The following is a 24,281-nucleotide window of genomic DNA, read 5'->3' on the forward strand; positions in this document are numbered from 1 at the left end:
ACACCCTTAATTTATTCTTATCTTTTGTCAAGTTCGTATTTCCCATTCTCTGGCATCCTGGAGGCACCAGGCGCACCTCACTGGAGAGGGTGACGGAGTATTGTGACTGAAAGCCTACCAGCATACATATGAGGGGCTCTGGGACCATGGCTGCAAGCCCTAGCTCTTGTGAGTGGAGGGGCTGGGTATGGGAGGAAGAGGGTGGCGTTATTGCTGATTCAGTGCATGGTCTTGGCCCATGCCATACCACAGTCTGTCTTGCTTTCCCACTCGGTGCCTCTGACCACCTTTCATGCTGTCTTCCAGGCAGGCACACCCCAACTTTAGGGACCTTTAATCTTCCTGTTCCTTTACCCCCCGGGCTCTTACTCCCCTGGCATCCCCAGCCTCCTCCTTTCTCTCTGTTCAGTGAGAAAACACAGCTTCCCTGTTTCAGGTGTCAGTCTCACTCACTGGTACCTCTCCTGTGTCTACTCCACTTCTCTCCAGAACCTTCCACCTCACTATCCCTCACTCAGGTGTTTTATGGTCTACTGTCCGAGTGCCACAGCAATGTGCCCATGCTTCAGACTCTCCAACGCTGTGACCTGGCACGTTGGAGGTGTTCAGTGAATACTTGTTGACCTGATTTCTCTCTGGAGGCCACAGTCGGGGATTTAGGATGTAATTGGTGAAGGCTCTGGGTGGAACACGCCTTTGTCCTAATAGGACTGGAGATTCTGGCTTACGGGAGCTCTGTGTGGGAGTAGACACATAAAGGACCGAAACCTAGTTCCCAATATAGAGGAGGAAGCACCGATGAGGCTCGCCTCCCCAGGGGAGAAAAGTGTATCTCAGCAGAGTCTATAAAAGAAACGGAGAGGAGGAGGAGGAAGATATGAAGCAGAAGCAGTTACCCTTTATAGCCACCAGACTTTTCTCTGGTCTGTGTTGAGAATTCCAGATAAAACATCTCGATTGATTATCAGATCATTCTAGAACTTATATCCACTTTATACAGGATGAATCAAGTTTTATGGAGGCAAGACCTGACTTTGAGTCCCTGCCTCAGTCTCCCCACTGACGAGGTACGTGTCTCCATGTTAGCTTTGCCCCATTTTAAATATGTATGACTGGAGACACAGGGTATGGACCACAGTGCCATATCTTATGTTACTCTTGGCAGCTTGGCACCGGATGATACTGATGCCCTGGAGGAGGCCTGTGAGGATGGTGCCTTGGAGGACTGCAGGCTGCTATGTGCTTTATACTGTCCACGAGGCGGCGCTGAGGTCTCGCGGGCGGGGCGAGTGGGAGGGTTCTGACGTCCACATCCTGGGCTGTCATTCATCTCCCGCCGGCCCCGCCCCTCGCGGTTGCAGCAGGACGCGGAGAGGGGACCCTGCGCACCCCGCACCGACCAGCACGAACCATGGCTTCAGTACCTGCGGGTAAGCATGGGCGGGCGGCGGGAGGGCGGCCAGGCCCCTCAGCCTCCGCTCAGCTCACCACCCTTCCCTGCTTGTCCCGCAGAGGCCGAGACCCGCCAGAGGCTGCTGCGCACTGTGAAGAAGGAGGTAGGGGCAGCCACCCCGGGGCGACAGGGTCACCGTGGTCACCAGGCTGGCAGTGACTGTGCATGGCTGACCAGGGCCGGGGCCGGAGAGGGGTTCAGGGGTGAGGGGTCCTGGGTGTTTAGGGGTGTAAGACTCTCCAGGTGTGGGAATGGTAGGAGTCTACCACAGTGGGACCGTTTCTTGTGGAGGAGCAGGTGGGTGGTTCTCACTCCTGGGGTGGGGTAAGGTGATGTGGGGCTCCTCCATAGTGATGCAGAATGTCCCCAGGTTTGGGGCAGGGGAGAGGTTCAATTATGAATCATAAAGCTAACCCCCTGCTCCACCCCAGATGCTCAGTTCTTAGAGCCACCTCTAGGTGCCAGGGACTCTGTCTGAAAGAGCTCTTAAGGGTCACAGGGCAGCTGTCCCCCTCTTGCGTGCCTGCCATGCACACGGGATCAAACAGGAGTGGCTGCCTGCCTCCGGGGAGGAAAGCGACAGCTGTGAGCCCAGGCTTGACCTCCCAGGGCCCTGGGAGTAGAGACGGTTTAGAAGGCTGAGGTGGCATTTCGATGTCTGTGGGCCTGTAGGTGTAGATGTGCTTGAGTGTATGGGAAACACATGTGCACTTATCTGGAGATACCAGTGTGAGTCTACATGTGTGTATTTGTGTGAATGAGTAAGATTGAGTGTATGTGTATAGTGTGGTGTTGCCCTCCCCATTTTATCTCCACCCTCTCCTTCAGCCTGCCCTCCCCCACTGCCTCTTCTTCATCTTGGGGTTCTTATCCCAAGAGATTGCTGGCCTGTGAATCCATGAGCCAGGCTGGAGTCTGTCCCTTGCTTCCTGAGCATGGGTGTGTGTCTGTGCCCGTCTGTACACCTGTGTGATGCAGGCGTGTGTACGTACAAGTGCCACCCGGGAGGCCCTCCCTTCCCGGTGGCAGCCACCTGGGCAGCTGGAGGCTGGGACTTGTTGCTGGCACCTTCTTCCTCTTGGGGCTCGTGGGTGTGTCTTCTGAATGTAGCTTATTCCTTGTCTAAAAGAACCCGCTCCAGGACTGGCTGCAGATTCTAGAATTTTCAGATGAGGTGATGTGTAAGATAGATAGATTGGGGAGGGGGTTTTCCCTCAGAAAGGCCTAGAAGCTTTTAGCTCAGTCTTTGTAAAGCTCTCTTTGAAGACATGAGACGCCGTACAATTCAGACCCCAGCCCCACAAACTCATACCCCTGCCCTTTGGAGGAAAGGTCTTAGGTTAAAAGTGGAAAGATTGTAGCTCAGGTTTTACCCAGACCTGGATGGAGTGCATACTCCTTGGCTGTTAGTCTGGCATGAACCCCCCACCATTGTTAACAAAATGATTGACAAAAGAGGGTGTGACTAGAAGAGAGGGTGAGTGAGGCCTCTGGGAAATTAGGAGACACCCTAATTTCCAGCCTGTGCCACCAGCTCCCTCAAAGTCACCCATGAGTCACACCTCCCCTCACTAGGATTTCATTTCCCCCTCTGCTGAGGAACACATGGGGCCCCATGCCCCAAGTCTGGTCCTTACCGATCTAGCTGTGCTCCTAGAAAGGCTGTGGGGTGCTGCCCCCGTCCTGTGACACGCATCTGTTTGATTCCTCGATCCTGGAGACCACTGGGTTTGGAGGGAGCTGCCTTCTTGACTTGGGCCTGAGCGGAGTAAGCTCTCGAGCCCTGAGATAGGCAAGACAGTCGCTGGAATCAGCAGATTATTGAGCAGGATTCAGCCGTAAACATCCCAGTTTCTAAATCTTATTTACGGAGGACAGTCACTCCAGGGACTGCCACGTGGGGATCTGAGCTTCTGTTGGGGGCTTTTCCGTGCTGTGCCCACAAGACATAGCGACCTTATGAAAATGGCAGCGACAGAACTGGGGCTCGCAGTAGGGTTCTAACAACACCCAGCCGACAGGGACCAGAGTTTACCCAGACTAACAGCCAAGGAGTACACTCTCCATCTAGGTCTCGGTAAAATCTGAGCCTTGAGGCGACAAAAGGGTGACACAATTCCCATTACACTACTGGACACAGCTGGCCGTTTGAAGGGGACAGACTCTGTGCAGGGCAGCAGGAGGAAGGATGCCATCTTGGAGCTCTCAAGTTGGCCCCCCAATCTTACCCCTCCGTCTACAGCTTCTTTTGCCCACCTCCCAGCTTTAGAGGGATAGGAAGAAATTTGCCACAACTCTGATCAGCAGGCCTTCTCTGCTGTACTCGTCTGGGTTCACTAGCCACACCCCTACGTGCCACAACCTCCCTCTTCCTCACGGAAGAGGTGACAGAGGACTCTCCTAGATAGCCAGACAGCTGTATAAACCTGCTCCGAACTGTGCCATCTTCCAACCACCCACAGAACCTATGGGGCTAGGACTTCTGTCCAGAACCAGCCTGGGGAGCTGTCAGGACCCAATACCCATCATGTGGGTCAGGAAGGAGCCTGGAGTTCAACCAAAGCTGGAGTGGAGTCCTGGATTCATCCGCTACAGAGAGGGTCTATAGGCACTGAAGTGACCAGGACAAGGGTTCCCTGGCCTCCTGGGGAAACATTCTTCCAGAGGAGACAGACCCTGGAAGGCCCAGCAGTGAAATGAAAAAGAGGATTGCAGAAGGTGTGTGGGGTCTTGACATAGCCAGACCAAAGCACAGGCACCAGCACTGAGCAGAAACATCTGCAAACTTGCAGGATGGGGCGTTGCAGTGGCTTGCCAATCGCAGTCTCCCAGAAGCATCTCTCTTTATCTTTGCGGGTATCTGGGTGACCATTTTGTCATAATAGGGATGAAAATGACTCAGTGGGCAGAATAAACTATGTGTAAGCATCCTCCGTGTTCACCTGCGCTTCTCGGAGGTTAGATTGATGTCGGAGGGATGCCTTCTTCTCCAGCTAAAGCCCACCAACTCTGAGCTGACTCCTTCCTGGCTCGCCTTCCCCTCCCTGCCACCACCCCTTAATTTTGTTTTGGTTCCCAAAGCAAGCAGAGACTGGCTTCCCGTTGTCATGACAACAGCCATTAAAAGAGCCAGCCACATGATCCAGGTTGATAACGGAAGCTAAGTGACTAACTGCCTTGTTTTCCTGCCTCTGGCTGCTGCCAGGAGGCCTCTTAATTGGAGAGAAGAAAGCAGGGGCTTGTGGGCGGCAGATGAGACCCCTGGAAGGAGATGGGTCCTTCGGGGGAACCTACAGCTAGCTGAGGCAGGGTGTGGGTAGCTGGCTGTACTGCAGAGCCAGCCTCGCAGCTGCTGAGCTGTGTCTAGTTAGGGGGAGCACACCCCACCCCCAGCCCTGAAGTGGGAAATGGGATGATGAAAGAAATGGGGGATGTGCTAAGAAGGCTGAAGGAAGATGAGGGAACCGAGTGATGTTGCCGTGGAGACGCTTGGGCTTCATTCTAACCCAGCAGTCTTGATAAAGGACAGAGGACAACTTGACCACCTCAAAACAATCTCCAGATAACATGCAGGGTCACCATGCAAGCCTTGAATCAAACACAAGAATTCATATGTATTTAGTGTAAGTGTGCAGCTCTGCCCGGGGACATTTGGCAGTGTTTGGAAATGTTTTGCTTGTAACAACTATGGGAGCGCCCTGCATCTGCAGGAAGAGGTCACAGGTGCTGCTTAACATCCTGAGGTACACGTAACACTGCCATATGCCAGCATCCATCACCCCACCATCTACACCACCTTTCACACCATCACCACCACCCCCGGCATCCCCACCACCATCAGCAGCAGCAACACCATTTCCACCTCTCCACCATCATCCATCACTATGATCATCTCCATCACTCACCACCACCATCACCCCCACAATCTACTCCCCCTACCACCATCACCACCACCACTGTCATTTCTGTCATCACCATGACCCTCTACCATCTCCACCACCCCCACCACTGTCACCTCCATCAAACTGTTATCTTGGCCATCGTATGTCCACCCACACCCCACTTCACCACTTCTAGCGCCGTCACCTCTCATTGTCACTCCACAGCACGACTGTCTTCACCATCACGACCCCTTCCACCCCAGCCCCTCCATCCCCACCCAGAACCACCACTGTTACCACCTGGGAGACTCCTGCTCGGAACAGGTGGCAGCGGCTGGAGCTGTGATCTTCGGACAGTCTCTGGAAGAACAACTCGGGCAGATGGGTGTGAAGGAAGGAGACGAGGAAAGTGCATTTGTCTAGACTTGTACCAGGCTGTGGTTGTCACTGTGAAGACGACCTGCCTACCTCAGATGGGATGGAGCTACAGAGAATGTGAGATTTGGGGAGGGCTGGTTCTGAGAAAGCTGTGTCTAATAGGGGTCACGATGGACGCCTCCCTGCTCCTTGAAAGGATGGCTTCTCCTTTCTCCCTCCCTCATTCTCTTCCGCAGTCCACAAATGTTTACTGAGCAGCCCTGCACCGTAACCCCGTTCAGGAAGCTGCAGCTTGGAAAATGAGAAAAAGGAGCCGTCACCCGCTGTCACTGCACAATTTAGCCAAGATGCAGATGAGAATATGGATGGTGGGGCTGGGGAGGTGACTCCATGGCAAACTGTTTGCTGTGCAAGCATGGGGGTCTGGGTTCAAATCCTCAGCACCCATGTAAAAGCTGGCACAGCAGAATGAGTGTGTGACCTCAACACTGGGAAGGCAGAGACGAGCTGAACCCCAGAACTCAATGGCCGGTCGGTGAGCCAATCCCCAGGGAAAGATCCTGTTTCAAAGAATAGGTGGGAAATGACTGAGGACGCAGACATCAACTTCTGGCTTCCACACGTACATGTGAACATGAACATGCACACGGCATGCACAAGCACGCACACACACGGTATGGTATGGATAGCACCGAGTGCTATGGAGAAAACGAGACGGGGAGAGATGGAAGGAAGGGCTGACCACAGAGGTCGGGGATGGCCTCTGTGATGGGGTGATTTTGGGGCAGGGGGGAAGGAGGGATGGATATTGCTGTCTACAGGTCAAGCACAAGCATGTTCAGAGTCTGAGTTGGAAGCAAAGGATAGCGAAGAGGTCAATGGGGCTGAAATAGTGAACAAGAGTGGAAACGAGGTCAGAGAAAGACTTGGGGGGCTTGTCGTGCCTGTGGACAGGTGAGACTTGGTATTTAGTCCGAGAGCCATGTTGGAATTTTGAGCCAGAGAGGAACATGAAAGGACTGCAGGCGTGTGGGGTTGGGAACAAGGACACCATAGCCAAGAGGAACCGCTGGCTTGTTCTTTCTCTCAACAGGGTCTCACTACATAGCCCTGGCTGGCCTAGAACTCATTCTGTATACCAGCCTGGCCTCGAACTCACAGAGATCCTCCTGCCTCTGCCTCCCAAGTGCTGGGATTAAAGGTTGCGCCTCTATATCCCGCTTTCTGACTTAGTCTTTGTGAGCTAGTTCATGAGTGAGAAGTCACTGTCGCTTTTCCTGCGTGTTCCTGCTCTATGAAGTACAGGTGGCAAAACTGTTTGCTATTGAGTGAGCAAGAGAGAGAGAGTGTGTGCACACATGCATGTGCGTGCAGGTGAGTGTGTGTGCTCTATTTGGGCTTCAAAGGGTGAAACTTTTGGACAAAGCAGTCTCTTCAGCCCACCTGCCATGTCTGATGTATTTTCAAAGTTCTGAGAGGTGACTTCTGGGAGCTGTGAATGGCACTGGACACCCGTGGGAGGCCCTGGCGCTTGTGCTCTCTTCAGCGAAGTGGCAGAAGGGATGATTTCTGCACCTCCTGTGCTGTCCCCTCCCAGGGCTGCCCTGCAGCCACTCAGAAGGGGCTCCATCAAAGAATGTTTTGATGCAGACTAGCAGATAGGGCAGGGCCATTCTGTCACTAGTACCAGCACTTTCTGGCTACAGAGGGGGGGAAGGCTAAAAATGAATTTCTTGGTTGAAGTGTTTGGGAAGTTTGGGGTGATCAGGTTCAGGTGTAGTTATATTTAGGGGTCAACAATGTCATCAGTACCCCTAAATATAACTCATCAATACTGTGTCTTCCTGGTGGGATCTGAGGAAGCCAGAGCCCTTGTCCTGCCTCTGCAGCTGGCGTTCCATGAAGAGATGGTTTGTCCACTCCCATTGTCTCTTCCAGCTTCCAGGCGAGTGAGGTTGGCCAGCCTGAGACCTCAGAACATCTATTTGGCTCCATCCTTCAGCCCACTTGTCCCTGTTTATGCTGCTCTGAATGTGCCAAGCCTGTGTGTAAGATGTAATAAGAGATATCTGGTTAGGCTGTGGGAACAAGGCACTCGGCTGAGGCCATCCCCAGGTCCCCTGAGGTTGCTGGAGCACCGTGTCCTGGCAGTCATTAAGGAGACACAGGGATGGCAGGCAGGTCACTCACCCTCTGTCATAGAAATACCCATGCTGCAGCCTAGGCTTGACTTCAAACTCAACTCTCCTGAGCCAAAACCAATAATTCAGGAGTCCTCATGAAGTGTGCTCTGCCCTCTGGTAGTGCAGGACCCTTTCCGATGATAAACCCCCAATAGCCTTGCTCCCATGTAGTGGGAGCCCACTGCCCTCTCTTAGGAGTTGAGTTGGAATAGCTGAGTCTTTGGCTGGCTGTGCCCCTGTCCTGGGGTGGACAGCGCGGGGGTCCCCCCTCTGCTGTTTTCTCATCAGCCTACAGGAGACAGTGTTCAGCCTAAGGAAGCCATACTTCCTGGGCATCGCCCCCTTACTGTTATGTGTTCCTGTGCCCTAGGGCCCAGAGAGTTCCGAACGCTGACAGTGGTATTTCTCTTTCTTTCAATAGTTGAGAATCTCGGAGAATAAATTCTGGTTCCTCCTTCTCAGGGACAGATTGTGGGTATTTATAAACGGGCCAGAGAAAGACTGAGTAAAAAACCAAATGGAACTGGGTATTGTGGCACCTGCTTTTAATCCCAGCACTCAGGAGGCAGAGGCAGGAGGATCAGAAGTTCAAGGTTATCTGCAGCAGCACAGGGAATGTGAAGCAGTCTGGGCTATGTGACTTGTTAATAATAATAATAATAATAATAATAATAATAATAATAATAATAATAAGAGACCCTTGGAACCCTGGTAGTTTAGAGACCCAGTGATACTCAGAGATTGAGCATGTTCCCTTCTGATTATTATTATTTAGTAACTTATGAATAATTAATAAAATTCTAGCACCTTCCATTTACTGAACTTGGATCCTAAGTGCTTTCTTCTTCTTTAATCACAAACCAGTCCTCTTGAGGCACAGAGAGGTTAATAAACACAGACAAGGTCATACAGCCAAAGCACAGTGGAGCAAGGTCCATCTTCCGTCCATTTCAGCTTCAATAAGCCCTAAAAACCTAGGTAGAAAACTAAACCTACAAAGTGAAGGGGCCAGAAGCAGATGTCTGGGCTCAAGTGTTTGGGAAGTTTGGGGTGAGCAGGTTCGGGTACAGCTGTTTCCTGGGATAATATCATAAGAACCTCTTGCCTCTGTGCTGCCATCCGAGGTGTTTGTTGGCCCTGTGAGGAAGCAGCAAGTACCCAGCATCCCCAGGGGCGCAGTCTGCCCATGACCTTGACATCACAGCAGAGAAGAGAGCTTCCTTCCTTGCCTTTGGGTCTGTTCCAGCCTGGGTCACATGATCCCTTTGTAGTGCAGGTTGCTGTGATTGGTCAAGCCCGGAGGGGCAGAGCAGAGGAGCCATGGGTAGGAAATGGCAGGCAGAGAGCCAGACACAGGGGTGGGACCACAGCTGCCCATCTGGACAGCAGGACTGTGAGAGTCAGGGAAGCCCAGCTCCAGTGAGGCCTACTGACTTCCATCACTGTGCTCACTGAAAGGAAATGGGAGGGAAAGGGCTCGACTCCCCCTTCAGAAGACACAGCCCAGCCAGACACATGAACACCCTGATGGTCCCAGTTCTTCCCTGTGCTCCAGGCCCTGCCTGGCCAATGCACAGTTGGGCACCAGGTCCCCTCTTATGGTCCATTGTTGAGTTGGAAATGACTGAGGAGAGGGCTCAATGAGGGCCTGGGTTTGAATCCCCAGAACCCGTGTTAATGCATAAAGTGCTGTAATCCCAGCATGCCTGCAAGAGGTGAGAGGTGGGGACAGGGAGAGCCCCAAACTCACAGCACAGCTGACCTGGCCTAGGAAACAGAAAACTGGTCAGGAGAAAGGTGAGGGCTGGCAGCTGAGGTTGTCCTATGACTTCCACACATGCACGGTGGTCCACCCTACACACACACACACACACACACACACACACACACACACACACACAACTGTGTTTGTGCAAACATCACAAACACACATGAAAATAAGACATGATTCTTCAACAATCCCTGCTTCTTTGCAAATTCTCAACAGATCCACGTAGCTAGTGCTACCTAACGGGTATACAGAGCATTTCTAGAAACTTCTATCACATTCTGGTTTTTATATCAAGTGCTTGGTATATAGTCACACATGTAATGCAGAAATGTTGCAGCCATCTGAGAGGCAGACCTGTGTGTTATCCCATTTTAGAAATGTTTAAATGGAGGCACTTTAAGTGAAGTGACTTGCCCATGGGCATACAGCAGATAACTGGTGATAGGATCAAAAACTGTCCCTTAAAGACAGCATCCCAACTGCTTTTCCTTTTAAGGCCCAGGAGGGTAAAGTCAGTGTCTGCTTTATCTGGGTGTTTTAAGCAAACCCCTGAAATTTGCTTTTCATACCCTCCCAGGTTTAGGCGTTTTTTGGGAGAATCTGTGTTTTCTCATCTGCAGGGCTGTGCATCTGGAGTTGGGGCATTGCCAGAGACCTAGTCACAAGAGGTGGGCAGCACACCTAGGAAAAGGCAGACGGCTCTTGGGTGTGGGCGGCATGTGAGGCACGAGCTTGGCTCATTTCTCTGGGCGTAGAGGAGGTTGAGGTTCCTCCTTCCAACTACCTCATCCCATGAGAAGGGTTGGTTCCAGAGGGCCGGGAGCACCAGTACAGGTTGGTAGAAATTGCATCCCCTGCCTAGAACACCTTTCTCTGTGGTAGTGGGGGCATCGGCCAGTCCTCAAGCCCTCGGTGAGGGAACCATGCCCAGCGCCTATTTATAGCAAGCAGATAAACCATTAACTCAGGCGACTGAGCCACAGACCTCCATCCTGCAATCCAAACACCTATTTAGAGTGGGTGGGCTGGGAGTGGGCAGGGGAAAGATTTCCCAACACTCTGCAGTCTCTGGGGCCCACTGCTGTCCAATTTCATACCTCCCTGGCCTGCCCTCTGCACCCCTTCATGTGGGTCATCCTCCCCAGCCTGGCTACCTCCATCTGCATGTGTGGAGGAACAGGAAAGACTGGAGGAGAGGGTTACAGGTCTGGCCTGGAGTCCCATCCCCCATCCCCTCATCCCTCCACATGCTGGCCTTCCCTGCAGCCCACTTCCCCATGATGGGGTGCTGCACACTGGCTCTAAAGAATCCTCAAGGACCCGTCATGGTCTCCTTGGAGGCCTGTGGCTGCACTGAGGGTCCTCTTGGCACAGGTCACTTGGACAAGTTTGTGAACAGAATTCCATCACTGCCCTGCACACCCTTTGAGTCCCCTATTACTCTCTCCTTTAGCCCTGGCATCCTGCAATCTCTTCACATTCCCCGTGTGTACACCTGTTCCAGGATGGCATCATTGGCATTGTGCAGGGCACGGCCTTTGAGTGCTTGCCTTCTTCGGCCTGGTAATTGGCGAAGGAAGTTCCTTTGGCAGCATGATTCTTCCAGGGAGTCAGTGTGTGCCAGGTGGACTGGGAGAGGTGACCCACAGAAACTGAATCAAGGCCGGGGAGCCAGGAATTGACCATGTACCAGATCCTGATGTTCAGTTGCAGGGGGTCAAGTGAACGCTGCTTGCTGCCCTGCTGCTGGGGTCCCCACTTTTGACAGCCTGGAGCTCCCTGAGCTCCACAGACTTAGTCTCTCTGGGAACACGGGAAGAGTGGAGACACCCACGGTGTTTCCTCACTCACCAACCAGCAGGTGTCAGCAGGGGCTGGAGGGGGTTAGCTGGGCCCAGGAGAGTTTGTAGACCTCTTCTGCTCAAGCCTGTGTACTGGGTGCCTCCAGCTAGGGATCCCTGTGGGTCAAGTCCAGCATGTCATGCCCACCCTTAAGGCAAGATGTTTGTTTAACAATTTTAAAGATTTGTAAACAAAACCAAAGAGACCATGTGACCTAGACTGTGGCCTGCAATTAGGTCTCCCAGGTTTAGCAAATAAAAATTCAGAGTGCCCAGTTGGACCTGAACTTCAGTGAAGCGGAAGGAAAAGATCCTTGCAGTACTCCACACGATATCCGAAATGTGCTTTTACTAACACCACCTCCCTGCGTCTGAGACCTGGGTGCATGGGGCCATTCTCCCAAAAGGCAGAAAGTTTTTTTCTTTTCCTTTTTGGCCCTTTATGGAAAAACCCTTGCTGTCCTTGGCCTTTGATATACAAAGGCCCATCAGGAAGGACAGGAGGTGGGGACAGTTCTGAGGATGGAGCTACCGAGGCATCAGTGATTGGCATTAGCGGTAATAACAGCCCCAGGGTGGTCACTGTCTCATATGAGTGAGCACTTGTGTGCCCATGGGCCTCAGGGTCTCCAACAGTCATTCAACAAACTCGGTGTGTAAGAGTACAAGCATGGTAGGGTATACCAAGAACTCAGCATGCTGGGAGGGATGGGAGGACATTCTAGATGTTCTTAGAAAGAGAGTTGGTGGATCCTTCCGAGGAACCATGTGAGTGGAAGGGACCAGGGTAGAGCTGTATGGGGCCCCCACCTTCACCATGGGAAACCCAAGCTGGAGATCACTCTGTAAATGACAGGGTTTGACCTAGGCCTAGTGGCTTCCAAGGACTCCTTTGTGCTCTATCTCTGTCTCTTAGAAGGGGTCTGTTGTTTTGGTGCAACTCTGTGCAGGGTCCTAGGGGAAGTATTTTGCCTGAAGATTCTGGAAATTTTAGCCTAGTCCTATCCAAGTCAAAGGCTTCAATGTAACCAGAAACACTGGGCGGGAGACAGGAATGTGGAAGTTGATTGGGAACCTGGCAGAATTCCAGGTGGGCTGTGGGAGGATGGGGATACATGGTGGGCAGCAAACGGGGCAACCATAGACCCAGGAACATCCCTCCAGCCTGGAAGACCTGCCTAGTTTCTCAGCCTTCCCTGACTTCCTCTAGAGATCCATTCTCCTATGCTGTTTAAATATTTACAGGTGGAAGGAGGGAGGGAGGGAGGGAGGGAGGGAGGGAGGGAGGCAGGGAGGCAGGGCTGCTGTCTGAATTGAGGCAGGTGTGGCAGAGGCTTACGTGGAGGGGCAGGGCCGCTACCACCCCAGGGCCAGCTGTGTCCTGGGCAGCCCTAAGTGGAAACTCCTTGGCCTTCTGCGGAAGGCCCATGAGCGCCCCCTATGGAGAGCTCATGCCCTTGCACCTTCACAATCCTGGTAGGTTTCTGCTTGCTTGAAGCCTCAGATCTGTTTCCCAGAAAGTGAGACCCAGCAGGACAGCTCTACTTCCTGGCCAGCTTGTCTGTTTTGAGACAGGTTTCTGTTCCTTAGCCCAGACTTGTCTAGAACACCTGTTCTTCCTGCCCCTTCTCCTGGGTGCCTGAATTTCAGGACTGTGTCAACATGCCCAGTTCAGGGAGGCCTTTTAGACACTTTGTTTTTTGTTGTTGTGTTTGTTTGTTTGTTTTAGGGGGATGGGATCTCTCTAAATAGCCCTGGCTGTCCTAGAACTCACTCTGTAGACCAGGCTGGCCTCGAACTCACAGAGATCCGCCTGCTTCTGCCTCCTGAGTGCTGGATTAAAGGTGTGTGCCACCATGCCTGTCTATTTTTTTAATTAACTTTAGTGAGTATATATGGATGTTTTGTCAGCATTTATATCTGTGCACATGTGAATTCCTGGTGCCTACGGAGGATGGAGAGTCTCTGGAACTGTAATTACAGACAATTGTGAGCCACTGTTGTGTGCTGGGAACTGAACCCAGGTCCTCTAGAAGAGAAGGCAGTTGTCCTAACCACTGAGCCGCCCGTCTCTCCAACACCCCTGCCCCAACACACGCACACTGATTCTTATCAGGTTCAGCAGGTTTCGAGAGGAGCAAGTTCTGCTGTGAGGGACTGCATCCAGACTCCAGACACCCTACTGGTCATATGTTTACCCCTGAGGCCTCCCAAAGTGTCCCCATAGGGTGTTGCTGGCAGGATCTTCTTGGGGTACCTCTCCCTCCTGACCCCCCAGCTCAGTGTCTCTTTTGGTCTCTGTGTGGGAGAGACTCCCAGCCTTGGCCTGTGAGCCGAATCCACCCTTCTCTTTGCCCAGGTGAGAGTCCCTTCTCACCGAGTTCCCAGCTCCTTAGGTGTTCAGCAGAGGGGCAGGCCTGTTCTTCCAAAAGAACTGAGTTAGAATTCCTTTGTTGTTCCCAGTCTGTATGGCCCTTGGGAAGGTGCCTCAGCTCTCTGAACCCCACATACACAGTGCTTGCATGCTGCTGTTAGGGGAGCCCGCCAGAGACGACCACTCACTCTTTTTATAGCCAACTGACAGTCTTGATTCCTGTCAGCTCAAGTATTCGGGACCCAAGTGCAGTGCCAAGTGTTTAGAGTAAGGGGTTTTTAGAGCAAAAACCACATCCTGGTATCTTGCCCTTCAGCTTCAGGGGGAGTTTTGCACAAACAAGTTGTTTAACAGAAGCTAAGATAAGCTAGCTGCGGCATGGTGGTCTCAGGTTCTAGGATAGAGCTGGGTAATTTTCCAGGGGCTTCCCACCAAGAAGACCAAATTCTAGTTAAGCCTAAAATGATCTCAGCAAGATTGCAACATGGAGGAACCTCTGCACTGTCTTGCCCTGTCACAATGCTAGGGATGGAGTCCCACACATGTTAGGTACATGATCTGTGCCTGAGCCACACACCTTGACTCTCTACATATTTAGGGTAGAGCCAGTGATGTCCGCATGAGCATTGAGGAGGGCGCTGTCCACAGGTAGCGAAGTCTGGTACTTGTTCAGTAAAACCTCTCGCTTCCTTAAAACCAAAATGTGGTCAGTGGCCTGTTGTAAGACAAGGACCCTGGGTTGAACTTCTCAGATCTTGGGTGAGTTATCTGAAAAAGAAAAAAAAAAACCTCCATGCCTCAGTTTCCCCACCCGTAAAGGAAACTGAACCTTGCTAGAATGGTTGCACTTGCAGTCTCTGGGGTGTGTGTGTGTGTGTGTGTGTGTGTGTGTGTGTGTGTGAGAATGAGCAAAGTGCTGAGTCATGACCTTGATCATCACACAGAGATGAGGACAAGGGTCCTGTTGCTTTCGTTTGCTTGGGATACTGTGACAAAATACCACAGGCAGATTGATTTACACAGAGCAGGAATGTGCTGTCCTGAAGTTCTGGAGGCTGCAAAGGAAGGACAGAGACCTTTGTGCTGGGTTGTGCTCTCTTGGCCTTTAGATGCCATCTTCTCTCTTGTCTCCGGGCCATCTTCCCTCTGGACCATCTGTCCTGTGTCCCTCTTTCCCTGTTCATATGAGGACACTGCTTATACTAGATTGGGGGCAACCCCAATGGCCTAATTTTAAAGATTTTCTTTTCAAATATGATCATACTCGGACACTAGGAGAAAGTGTTTTAAAATAGCCAGTTGGCACTGGGCAGTGGTGGCACACACCTTTAATCCCAGCATTGGGTGGGTAGGTGCAGGCAGATCTCTGTGAGTTCGAGGCCAACCTGCTCTACAGACTGAGTCCCGGGATCCAAAGCTAAGAGAAACTGGAAACAAACAACAAACAAACAAATATAGCCTGTGGGTGGAGAGAGAAGGGCACACGACCCCGCACAAAGCCAGTTGGGGAGCTGGTCTGTCGCAACAATTTTTGGGGAGTGCAAGAGAAATATTGGGGTGGGGGGAGAGGAGGGAAATGAGACATTCTAGGAAGCCGAGTGGAGCGGAACTTACCAGGGTTGGTTCTTTGCCTGCTCCCTCCCCTCACCCTAGCCTGGAGACCTGCCACATGTCCTGAGGAGGCTCGTGGCTTCCTTTGGGGACACGGAGCAGATGGGACCTGGTGTCTCTGCACACAGGCAGGCAGCAGCGCTGCTGATTAAGAGCAGCCCCGGGGGGCGGGGAGAGGGACGAGCAGATGGCCGCCTCCGGAAAACAGGAGGACACTGGCAGCAGAACCACACCTGCCTGAGACACCGCGGTCACTGCCTAGGACTGGAGCCTGGAGCACCACACTATGGCGATGTCAGAGTCCCTCAGCTATCCTAGGTTAGACCAGCTGGGTGAAAGCCTGGACCAGGATTCAGAGGATATCAGCCTGGTATGAGCCACACTCATGCAGGGTCAGCAAGCTACTGGCCAGCTGCCAAATCTAGCCCTCTGTTGGCTTTCATTTCTTATCTATTTACTTTTCTTAGATGATTTATGTGTGAGGGCGTGCTGCAGAGATCAGAGGGCAACTTGTGAAAGTTCATTCTCTCCTTCCACCATGGGGGTCAGGCTTAGCACCAAGCACCTTTACCTACTCAGCTATCTCCTTGGCCCAATATGTCATTTTCTCTCTGCTTATTTCCTTCCTTCTGTTGCCTTGGGTTTATTTCTTCCTGTTTGCTAATTCCTAAGAAGTGAAGGTAAGTTGTCATTTAGGTCTTCCGCCCTCAGTACTGTTCTCTTGCACCTATTAGGTCTTGCATCTAGTAGACCTCAGCATATTGTATTTGTTCCCTTTTATCTCAAGATGTTTTTCTTTGTCTCCTGGGACTTCTTTGACTGGCAGATGAGCTCTTTCATTTCTGCATGTCTGTGGATTTCCTGTTGCCCCTCTGCTTTTGACTTCCAGTTTCCTCCCACTGTGCTAATGACAGATGGCTGAAGGCGTGGCTCAGTGGACAGTGCTTGCCTGGCATGTGTGCAGCCCTGGGCTCACATCTGTAAAGCAGGGTGATGCCGTGGGCTTGCGGAGGGTTCAGGCTGAGAATAGGTCCTGTGAAGCCCGGCTGCTGTCCCTGTTCTCAGAGCCAGTCATTCATTGGTGCTGATGCAGGTGGATGGGCTGTGGCTGCCCTGCTGCCTCTCAGCACTTAGTGACGTGTGACCGAGGGCTCTGTCATCCTGTTGCACCTCCAGGAAGCAAGCTGCAGGAAGAGACAGGGGCTACAGGGGCTGTGGCACCTCAGGCAGGTGTGTGGTGACCCGCAAGAAAACAAATATGGACTCGCTGGAGGAAGAGGGCAGGGTCCAGGACTTGGCTTCCTTTGTCCTATATTAGAGGTCCTGTGGCAGATTTCTGGGACAGGCCTTTGGATCACCTTTTGACCTCAGACTCAAAGTGGGGAAACTGAGGCCCAGGAGAAAGGCTTTGCTTGAATCCCATAATGCCTCCAGGCATAATGGGATTCAAGTTTGGGTAAAGCCAGAGGATGTTCAAGCCCCAGAGGTCACTACTTTTCTGAGGCCAGCTGTCCTTTCCCAAAGAAACCAGTGTGTATCCTGGAGTCACTCAGCAGTGTATGACAGGGACCGAGTGTCATGAGGACAGGCCCTAGCCTGTAACGGGGACCCCAGCTGGTGGTCCATCTTCATCTATTCCCCCCCTCTCTCCCTGGCAGGTGGACTCTTGTGAGCCTCTATTTCCCAAAGCTCACCCACAAACCTGTTGGATCCCGATGCTTCCAAAATCCCATAATTGACTGTCACCATGGTGCCCCCATAATTCCTTTATCTTCCAACTCATTTACCACTGCATCCTAATATATAGTGCAGATAAGGCAAAGGGCAAGGCAGGGGGACTTGTATTCTGGAGAGGAGATGCAGGTAGGACACCATAGGAATCAGAGCAGGAGTGGCGCCGGGTCCTTGGAAGGATCACACAGGCGCAGTTCTGGGAACTGTGTGTAGGGTAGGGCACTTTGTGTGACACCTGAGAAAGGTGACAAGCCTCCATGCAAATGAAGTGAGATGGGGAGCTTGTGGACACTCTGGGGGTACAGCATGGGCCCTGGGGCACAGCACCCCATCTGATCAGTTTCTTCCACCCCTGTGCATCCTGCAGGTGAAGCAGATCATGGAGGAGGCCGTTACCCGAAAGTTTGTGCACGAGGACAGCAGCCACATCATCTCCTTCTGTGGTGAGTGGTGGCCGCGGTGGCGGACTCAGAAGCGGAGGCAGTGGGGAGCGGCTTCCCGGATGGGGTGCAGCGGGGGAGATGGACCTGGGAGCCAGCTCTTGCCTTATGTTGAGCTTTGTGACTCTGAAGCTATTTTGGGATCCCAAAGACACTCTGCGGCAGGAAGTGGATTTGGAAATGCAGAGTCGTGGGAGAAGGGTTGAGGACGCCTCCTGTGTCCCATGGAGGGCCCAGCAGGGCTTGCCCCACACTGACTCATCCACTTGAGGCACGAGGGATGGCCTCAGCCATCTCCCTCTGGGTAGAGGATGGAGCGAATGGGAACTGTCTTAAAGGAGTGATGAGGGCTGGGGCACAATTCAGCCGGCAGGGTGCTTGGCTCAGATGCACAAAGCCCTGGATTCCACCCCCAGCAACACATAGCATGCATGGTCCCCCATGCCTGTACCCCCACACTCCAGTGGTGGGAGAAGGAGAGCCAGAAGTTTAAGGTTATTCTCAACTCCATATTGGCTCCAGGCCAGCCTGGGCTAAAGAAGACCCTGTAACAGATAGTTGGGTGTGGGGAGTTAGCAGCCACTGAGGTATCTCGAGACCCACATTTAGCAGACTGAGCCTGGAAGGTCTGAAGTGTGACTCAGACCCCACTGCAGGCCATCGCCTCAGGAGGAGCCAGGTTCCCTGCGCCTGAGGTCAGCTCCAGCTCATGATGGGGTGGCTGTTTTGAAGGGGAACCTCTTGTCTTTTCTCCTTGGAACTTTAGTAAGTGGAATGTCTCATTGGAAGTGCACAGTGGGGTCCCTTCCCATGATCATGGCCTTGTGAAGATACCCAAGCAAGGATAAGTAGCCAACCTGCCCAGTTCCATTCACATGGCTGGGGAACCACCAGTGGGACTGATTGTGTGTGGAGCAGAACCTCACCACTTTGTAGCAGGCAGACTGAGTTCAAATCCCACCTCTGCCTCTTCCTGTTGAGTGCATGTCCTGGTTTGCATTAAAATGCTATGATAAACACCAGAATCAACAGTAGCTTTTGGGAGGGTGTGTTTCTACTTACACTTCTAGGTCACAGTCCATCACAGAGGGACATTAGGGGGTTGCAGGGGGTTGCCGCCCAGAACTGAAATAACCACACAGAAACTGTATTAATTAAATCAAAAATTATTCTTGTCTATGTTAGCCACGTGGCTTGGTACCCTTTTCAGTGTGGCAGTCACATCTTGATTGCTCCGTGGCTGGGTCGTGACTGCAGAAAGAGCTTTCCTCTTCCCAGAATTCTCCTGTTCTCATCACCCTGCCTCTACTTCCTGCCTGGTTGTCCTGCCTATACTTCCTGCCTGGCTACTGGCCAATCAGCATTCTATTAAATACAATTGACAGGGTACAAACCATTGTCCCTCAGCACTTACCCCTCTTTAAAAAAAAAAAAAAACAACAAGAACTCTGAATCTAATATCCTTTGTTTAACTTTTCTCCTGACTATTATTCATAACAACTTGTAATCAACATTCCAAACAAGGGAAAATATCCATAGTCCATTTTTTTGGGAATGTGGGCATAGTTTTCCAGGCTACTTTCTGCTGGTTGGGGGTGCTGATAATCTTAGGGGGACCTAAAGAAAATTTAGAATTATGATCAAGTCATGACTGGAGTATTCTGTGAGGCTTGATCATCTCAGGCAGCAGTCTTGAATCTGTTCTGGATGCAGAACTCAGACATCTGTGTCATCTATTCCTACTGGAGATTTCTTAGGTGGTATTCCTTGATCAAACCTGATTTTTCTTAACTCAGAATGAATCCACAGCCTCCCATTTCCTGTGGAAACAAAAGCAAAACCTCTTCTCCAAATTAACATACCTTTTGACTTCAATTTTGAACTCAAGGTATTTTCAAAATACCTATCTTAGATTAATTCAGCAGCATTTATAAACAAATATCTTTTAGCAACTGTTGCTCGTTCCTCAGCATTCAAACAATTCAAACAGAACATAATAACATACAGTATGCAGATTCTCTGTGTGTTTTCCATCTTTACGTGGCTTTATTTTAACCTCTGTTTCTTTTATTTTTTCTTTTTAATTTTTTGGCTTTTTGAGACAGGGTTTCTCTGTGTATCTTTGGCTGTCCTGGAACTCGCTCTGTAGACCATGTTGGCCTTGAACTCACAGAGAACCTCTTGCCTCTGCCTCCCAAGTACTGGGATTAAAGGCGTGTGCCACCACACCCAACTACTCCTTTTCTTTCTTTTTTATTTTAAGAACTTTAACCTTTTTCTTTTCTTTCCCAAGCCTGCATATATTTTTAACACACTGTAAAACATTTAGAGGTTTTCTTCATCTTTGAATCTCTCTTTACTGTATATTTCTGGGTTTTTTTTTGATCACATGAGTCTTTAATTTGCTAAGAAATATGGCTAAGAGTAAAGCCATGACGCTGACAGCTGAATCCAGCCCATTCCTTAGTTTTCTGAGATTTCAGCCTCATGGCGGAGGTACCGGCTGGAGCCATGTCTATTGCCACAACTCTATGGCATTTCAAGGTCCCTGCCAACACCAAAAAGCATCAATACCATTGATGTGTTTCTTGGCAGGACCTCTTTAAAAGACCTGCAAGGTTTTACAGCTAAAGCTGAGTCAGGAAGCCTCTCTTAAATGAGAGTACTTGCCTCTAGCAAGCAGAGCCCACCTGAGAAAATGCTGCTATTAAGAAGCCGTGTTTAACTCTATGCTTTTATATATAGAGTAATTTCCCAAGCTCTCTCAGGCTTTTAAGTAGATTTGGTCAGTCCCATGTTGGCACACCATTCTGTTGACTGAGATTGTCCCACAGCATCAGGGTAGGAACCTGGGCACAGAAACCAAAGCAGAAGCCATGGAGGGGTGCTACTCACTGGCTTACTCCCCATGACTTGCTCAATCTGCTTTCTTATAGAACTGGTGACCACCAGCTCGCTCATAGTAAGTTGGGCCCTACAACACCTATAACTAATCAAGGAAATGCCCTATGGGCTTCCCTATAGACCAGTCTGATGGGGGCATTCTTTTAGTAGAGCTTTTTCTTCCCAGAGGACTCTAGCCTGTATCCAGTTGACAAACATCAACCCAAAGAGTGACCTTGGGCAAGTTCTCCTATTCATTTATCTTTCTTTATTTTGAGTGTGTGTGGTATATGCATGTGTTCACATGTGTTCATGTGTGTGAGCCAGAAATTGACATGGGGTACCTTCCTTAGTTGCTCTCCACCCATTTGCTTTTGGGACAGGGTCTCTTGCTGAGCCCGAATGTCTTCATTTTGGACCAACTGGCTGGCTAGCAAGGATGTCATGAGCAAAGTAGAGTGTGTCGATTTAAACATATGTGAGCACACTTGTGTATGTGTAGACTGTAATATTTTATTTATATAAAATGTATTTTTGCATTTTATATGCTTATGACAGCTTTTACTTTTTTCTGGATGTTTCTATCTGAGGATAAAATGACATGTTAAAACTTACTGACACAGCTGTCAGTTAAGCTGCAGGGGAATAAAATGCAGTTAAAGAATGTCATAGCCAGTCAGACCTGGTGGTACAGGCCTGTTATCTCAGCACTCAGAAGGCTGTGGTGAGTTGGTCCAAAAATTCCAGGCCAGTCCAGGCAGCTTCATGAGACCCTGTGTCTTAGGGATTTTTCTTTGGTGACAAAATGCCATGGAGTTCAGAGGGCGAGTCCATAGCCATCCTGGTGGGGAGTGTGGCAGTGGGCAGGCGTGGCTCTGGAGCAGTACCTGAGAGATTACACTCTCTGATCCACAAATATGAGACAGAGGGGGGCGGGGCTGACTGGGAATGGCATGGGCTTTTGAAACCTCAAAACTTGCCCTAAATCACATACCTTCTCCAACAAGCCCACATCTCCCAATCCTTCTCAAATTGTTCCACCAAATGGGGACCAGATATCCAAACATAAGAGCCTGTAAGGACATTCTCATCTAAACCGTCACACTCTGTCTCAAAGCAGAATTATAAAGGGCTCCATCCCCAGCCCCTTCCACCTAATCCCAGCATTCAGGAGACAGAGACAGAAGCAGTGGATCATTGTGAGATTAAGGCCAGCCTGATCTACATAAAGAGTTCCAGGCTAGCTATAGCCACATACTGAGATCTTGGCTTAAAAATAATGAGAAGAATATAAGACTGAAGCTATTTAGGGGTGGGAGAAACTGAAAGACATTGAATGTAGTGTAAAGGACTGTAGAAGCATTTTTTTCATTCTCTGTTCTTTGGGGAGCATTGTCAGAAAGACCTAAACAGACACATGCAAACCCCGGGGGCTGAGCGACCAATCCAGAAAGACCTAAACAGACACATGCAAACCCCAGGGGCCGAGCGACCAATCCTAGAGGACTGTACAGGTCAGCTAAAAAGCCCCATTTTATGGAAGCCCCCGGGAGCCCTGCCTGGAATGCCCATCTGCATGGACAGATAGCGCACTAACAGGCATTCCTCAAAATGAAGTGCCTGCAACACGAAACGAAGGAACCCAGTGACAAAAAAATAAGCAACAGGTAGCCAAGTCCCTAGTGTCTCTCCGTATGCGTATGTTTTGCCGAACGCCAGTTGGCTCACCATTTCAGGGTGTGCTCACTAGAGCTCTCGCTGCATGGTTTTGTTGCAGGTACATGGCAAGGTCAGTTCTAACAGTTGTTTACTACCCAGCAAGGGGGAGATCTTACTGTATATTCACTTGTCAGTGAGCACTGAGTATGCACCTAATGCATACTGGTAGAAAATAGAAAGAGGATTCCCAGGCAATGATGGTGGTTGTGTGGTGATGATGATAATTGTGGTGATAGTGGTGATGATAGTGGTGATGATGGTGATGGTGGTGATGATGGTGATGGTGGTGATGATTGTGGTGATGATGATGGTGATAGTGGTGATGATGGTGATGATGATGGTGATGGTGGTGATGATGGTGGTGATGATGGTGGTGATGATGATGGTGGTGATGATGGTGGTGATGATGGTGGTGATGATGATGGTGATGGTGATGATGGTGGTGATGATGATGGTGATAGTGGTGATGGTGGTGATGATGGTGGTGATGATTGTGGTGATGATGATGGTGATGGTGGTGATGATGGTGGTGATGATGATGGTGATAGTGGTGATGATGGTGATGATGATGATGGTGATGGTGATGGTAGTGATGATGATGGTGATGGTGATGGTGGTGATGATGGTGATGGTGGTGATGATGGTGATGGTGATGATGATGGTGATGGTGATGGTGGTGATGGTGGTGATGGTGGTGATGATGATGGTGATGGTGATGATGGTGGTGATGGTGGTGATGATGGTGATGGTGGTGATGATTGTGGTGATGATGATGGTGATAGTGGTGATGATGGTGATGATGATGGTGATGGTGGTGATGATGGTGATGGTGGTGATGATGGTGATTGTTGTAATAAGTAGCGGAGGGGCTGCATCCCCAGCACCCCGGCCGCCTGGCTAGCTTATGCCCCGAAATAATTACACGGACACTGTATTCTTTTAAACACTGCCTTGCCTCTTATTGGCTAGCTCTTACATATCGATCTAACCCATTTCTAATATCCCTGTAACACCACGAGGTGTCTTACCAGGGAAGATCTTAACCTGCGTCTGTGTCCGGTAGGCGAATCATGGCCACTCCTTGACTCAGCTTCTTTCTCCCAGCATTCTCTTCTGTTTACTCTGCCTACCTAATTTTATGTTCTATTAAAGGGCCAAGGCAGTCTCTTTATTTAACCAATGAAATTAACACAAGCCAGAAGACTCTCCCCCATCAGGTGATGGTGATGATAATTGTTGTCTCAGGGTATAGTTGCTGTGATGAAACACCATAGCCAAAAGCAGCTTTGGAAGTTTCACTTATACTTCCCTCACTGATGAAAGTCAGGACAGGAACTCAAACAGGGCAGGAGCCTGAAGGCAGGAGCTGATGAAGAGGCCATGGAGGGGAGCTACTGCTGGCTTGCTCAGCCTGCTTTCTTATAGAACCCAGGACCGCCAGCCCAGGGGTGGCCCCACCCACAGTGGCCTGGGCCTCCCACATCCATCAGTGATTAAGAAAATTCCCTACAGGCTTGTGTTCAGCCTGATCTTATGGAGACGTTTTCTCAGTTGAAGTTCCCTCTTTGCCAGTGACTACGGCTTGTGTAAAGTTGACATAAAATCTAGACAAGACAATGGTGATGATGATGATGGTGACGATAGTGTGGATGGTGCTTATACTGATGATAACCCAGACGATGGTGATAACAGTTGATGATGGTGAGGGTGAAGAAGGTAATGGCAATGGCCACGGCTGATGGACATGATGGTGGGATGGTGGCTGTGATATCAAAGATGGCGATGGTTTCTTTAACTCAGGTGAGGCTCGTCAATATCTGTCTTCTTGTCAGCAATGACGCCTGGACTCAGAAAGAGCTCTCTGTGTGGGCTCTAAGAATGTCCTGTGCACTTTGTCCTGTATCCCAACAGCACCCTGATAGATCACTGCTCACTCTGAACCCCCTTTTAAAGGGGGGGGACAAAGGCAGAAAGGGGGAAGTCATTAGTCCACAGCAGGCTGCTGGTTGACAG

The 24,281-nt window shown here is 50.6% G+C and overlaps 1 protein-coding gene across 2 annotated transcripts in view; it reads left to right on the forward strand.

Moving 5' to 3' along the window:
* The first annotated feature begins 1,346 nt into the window (after window positions 1–1,346).
* The window catches only part of Sgsm1 (small G protein signaling modulator 1), a 71,364-nt gene continuing 48,429 nt past the window's right edge, over window positions 1,347–24,281 (forward strand). The window contains exons 1-3 of one of the 2 annotated variants that reach the window (XM_041648419.1): window positions 1,347–1,430; window positions 1,513–1,556; window positions 17,594–17,669. In XM_041648419.1, coding sequence (XP_041504353.1) covers window positions 1,412–1,430; window positions 1,513–1,556; window positions 17,594–17,669 — 139 coding nt within the window. In that variant the 5' untranslated portion in view covers window positions 1,347–1,411. Of the gene's footprint in view, window positions 1,431–1,512; window positions 1,557–17,593; window positions 17,670–24,281 lie in introns of those variants that run through there. The other variant, XM_041648420.1, reaches the window with a different exon arrangement.

Source organism: Microtus oregoni, unplaced genomic scaffold (genome assembly GCF_018167655.1).
Source record: "Microtus oregoni isolate MIOR12 unplaced genomic scaffold, Mior012 000003F_ref0000135, whole genome shotgun sequence".
In the NCBI taxonomy this organism is placed as follows: Eukaryota; Metazoa; Chordata; class Mammalia; order Rodentia; family Cricetidae; genus Microtus; species Microtus oregoni.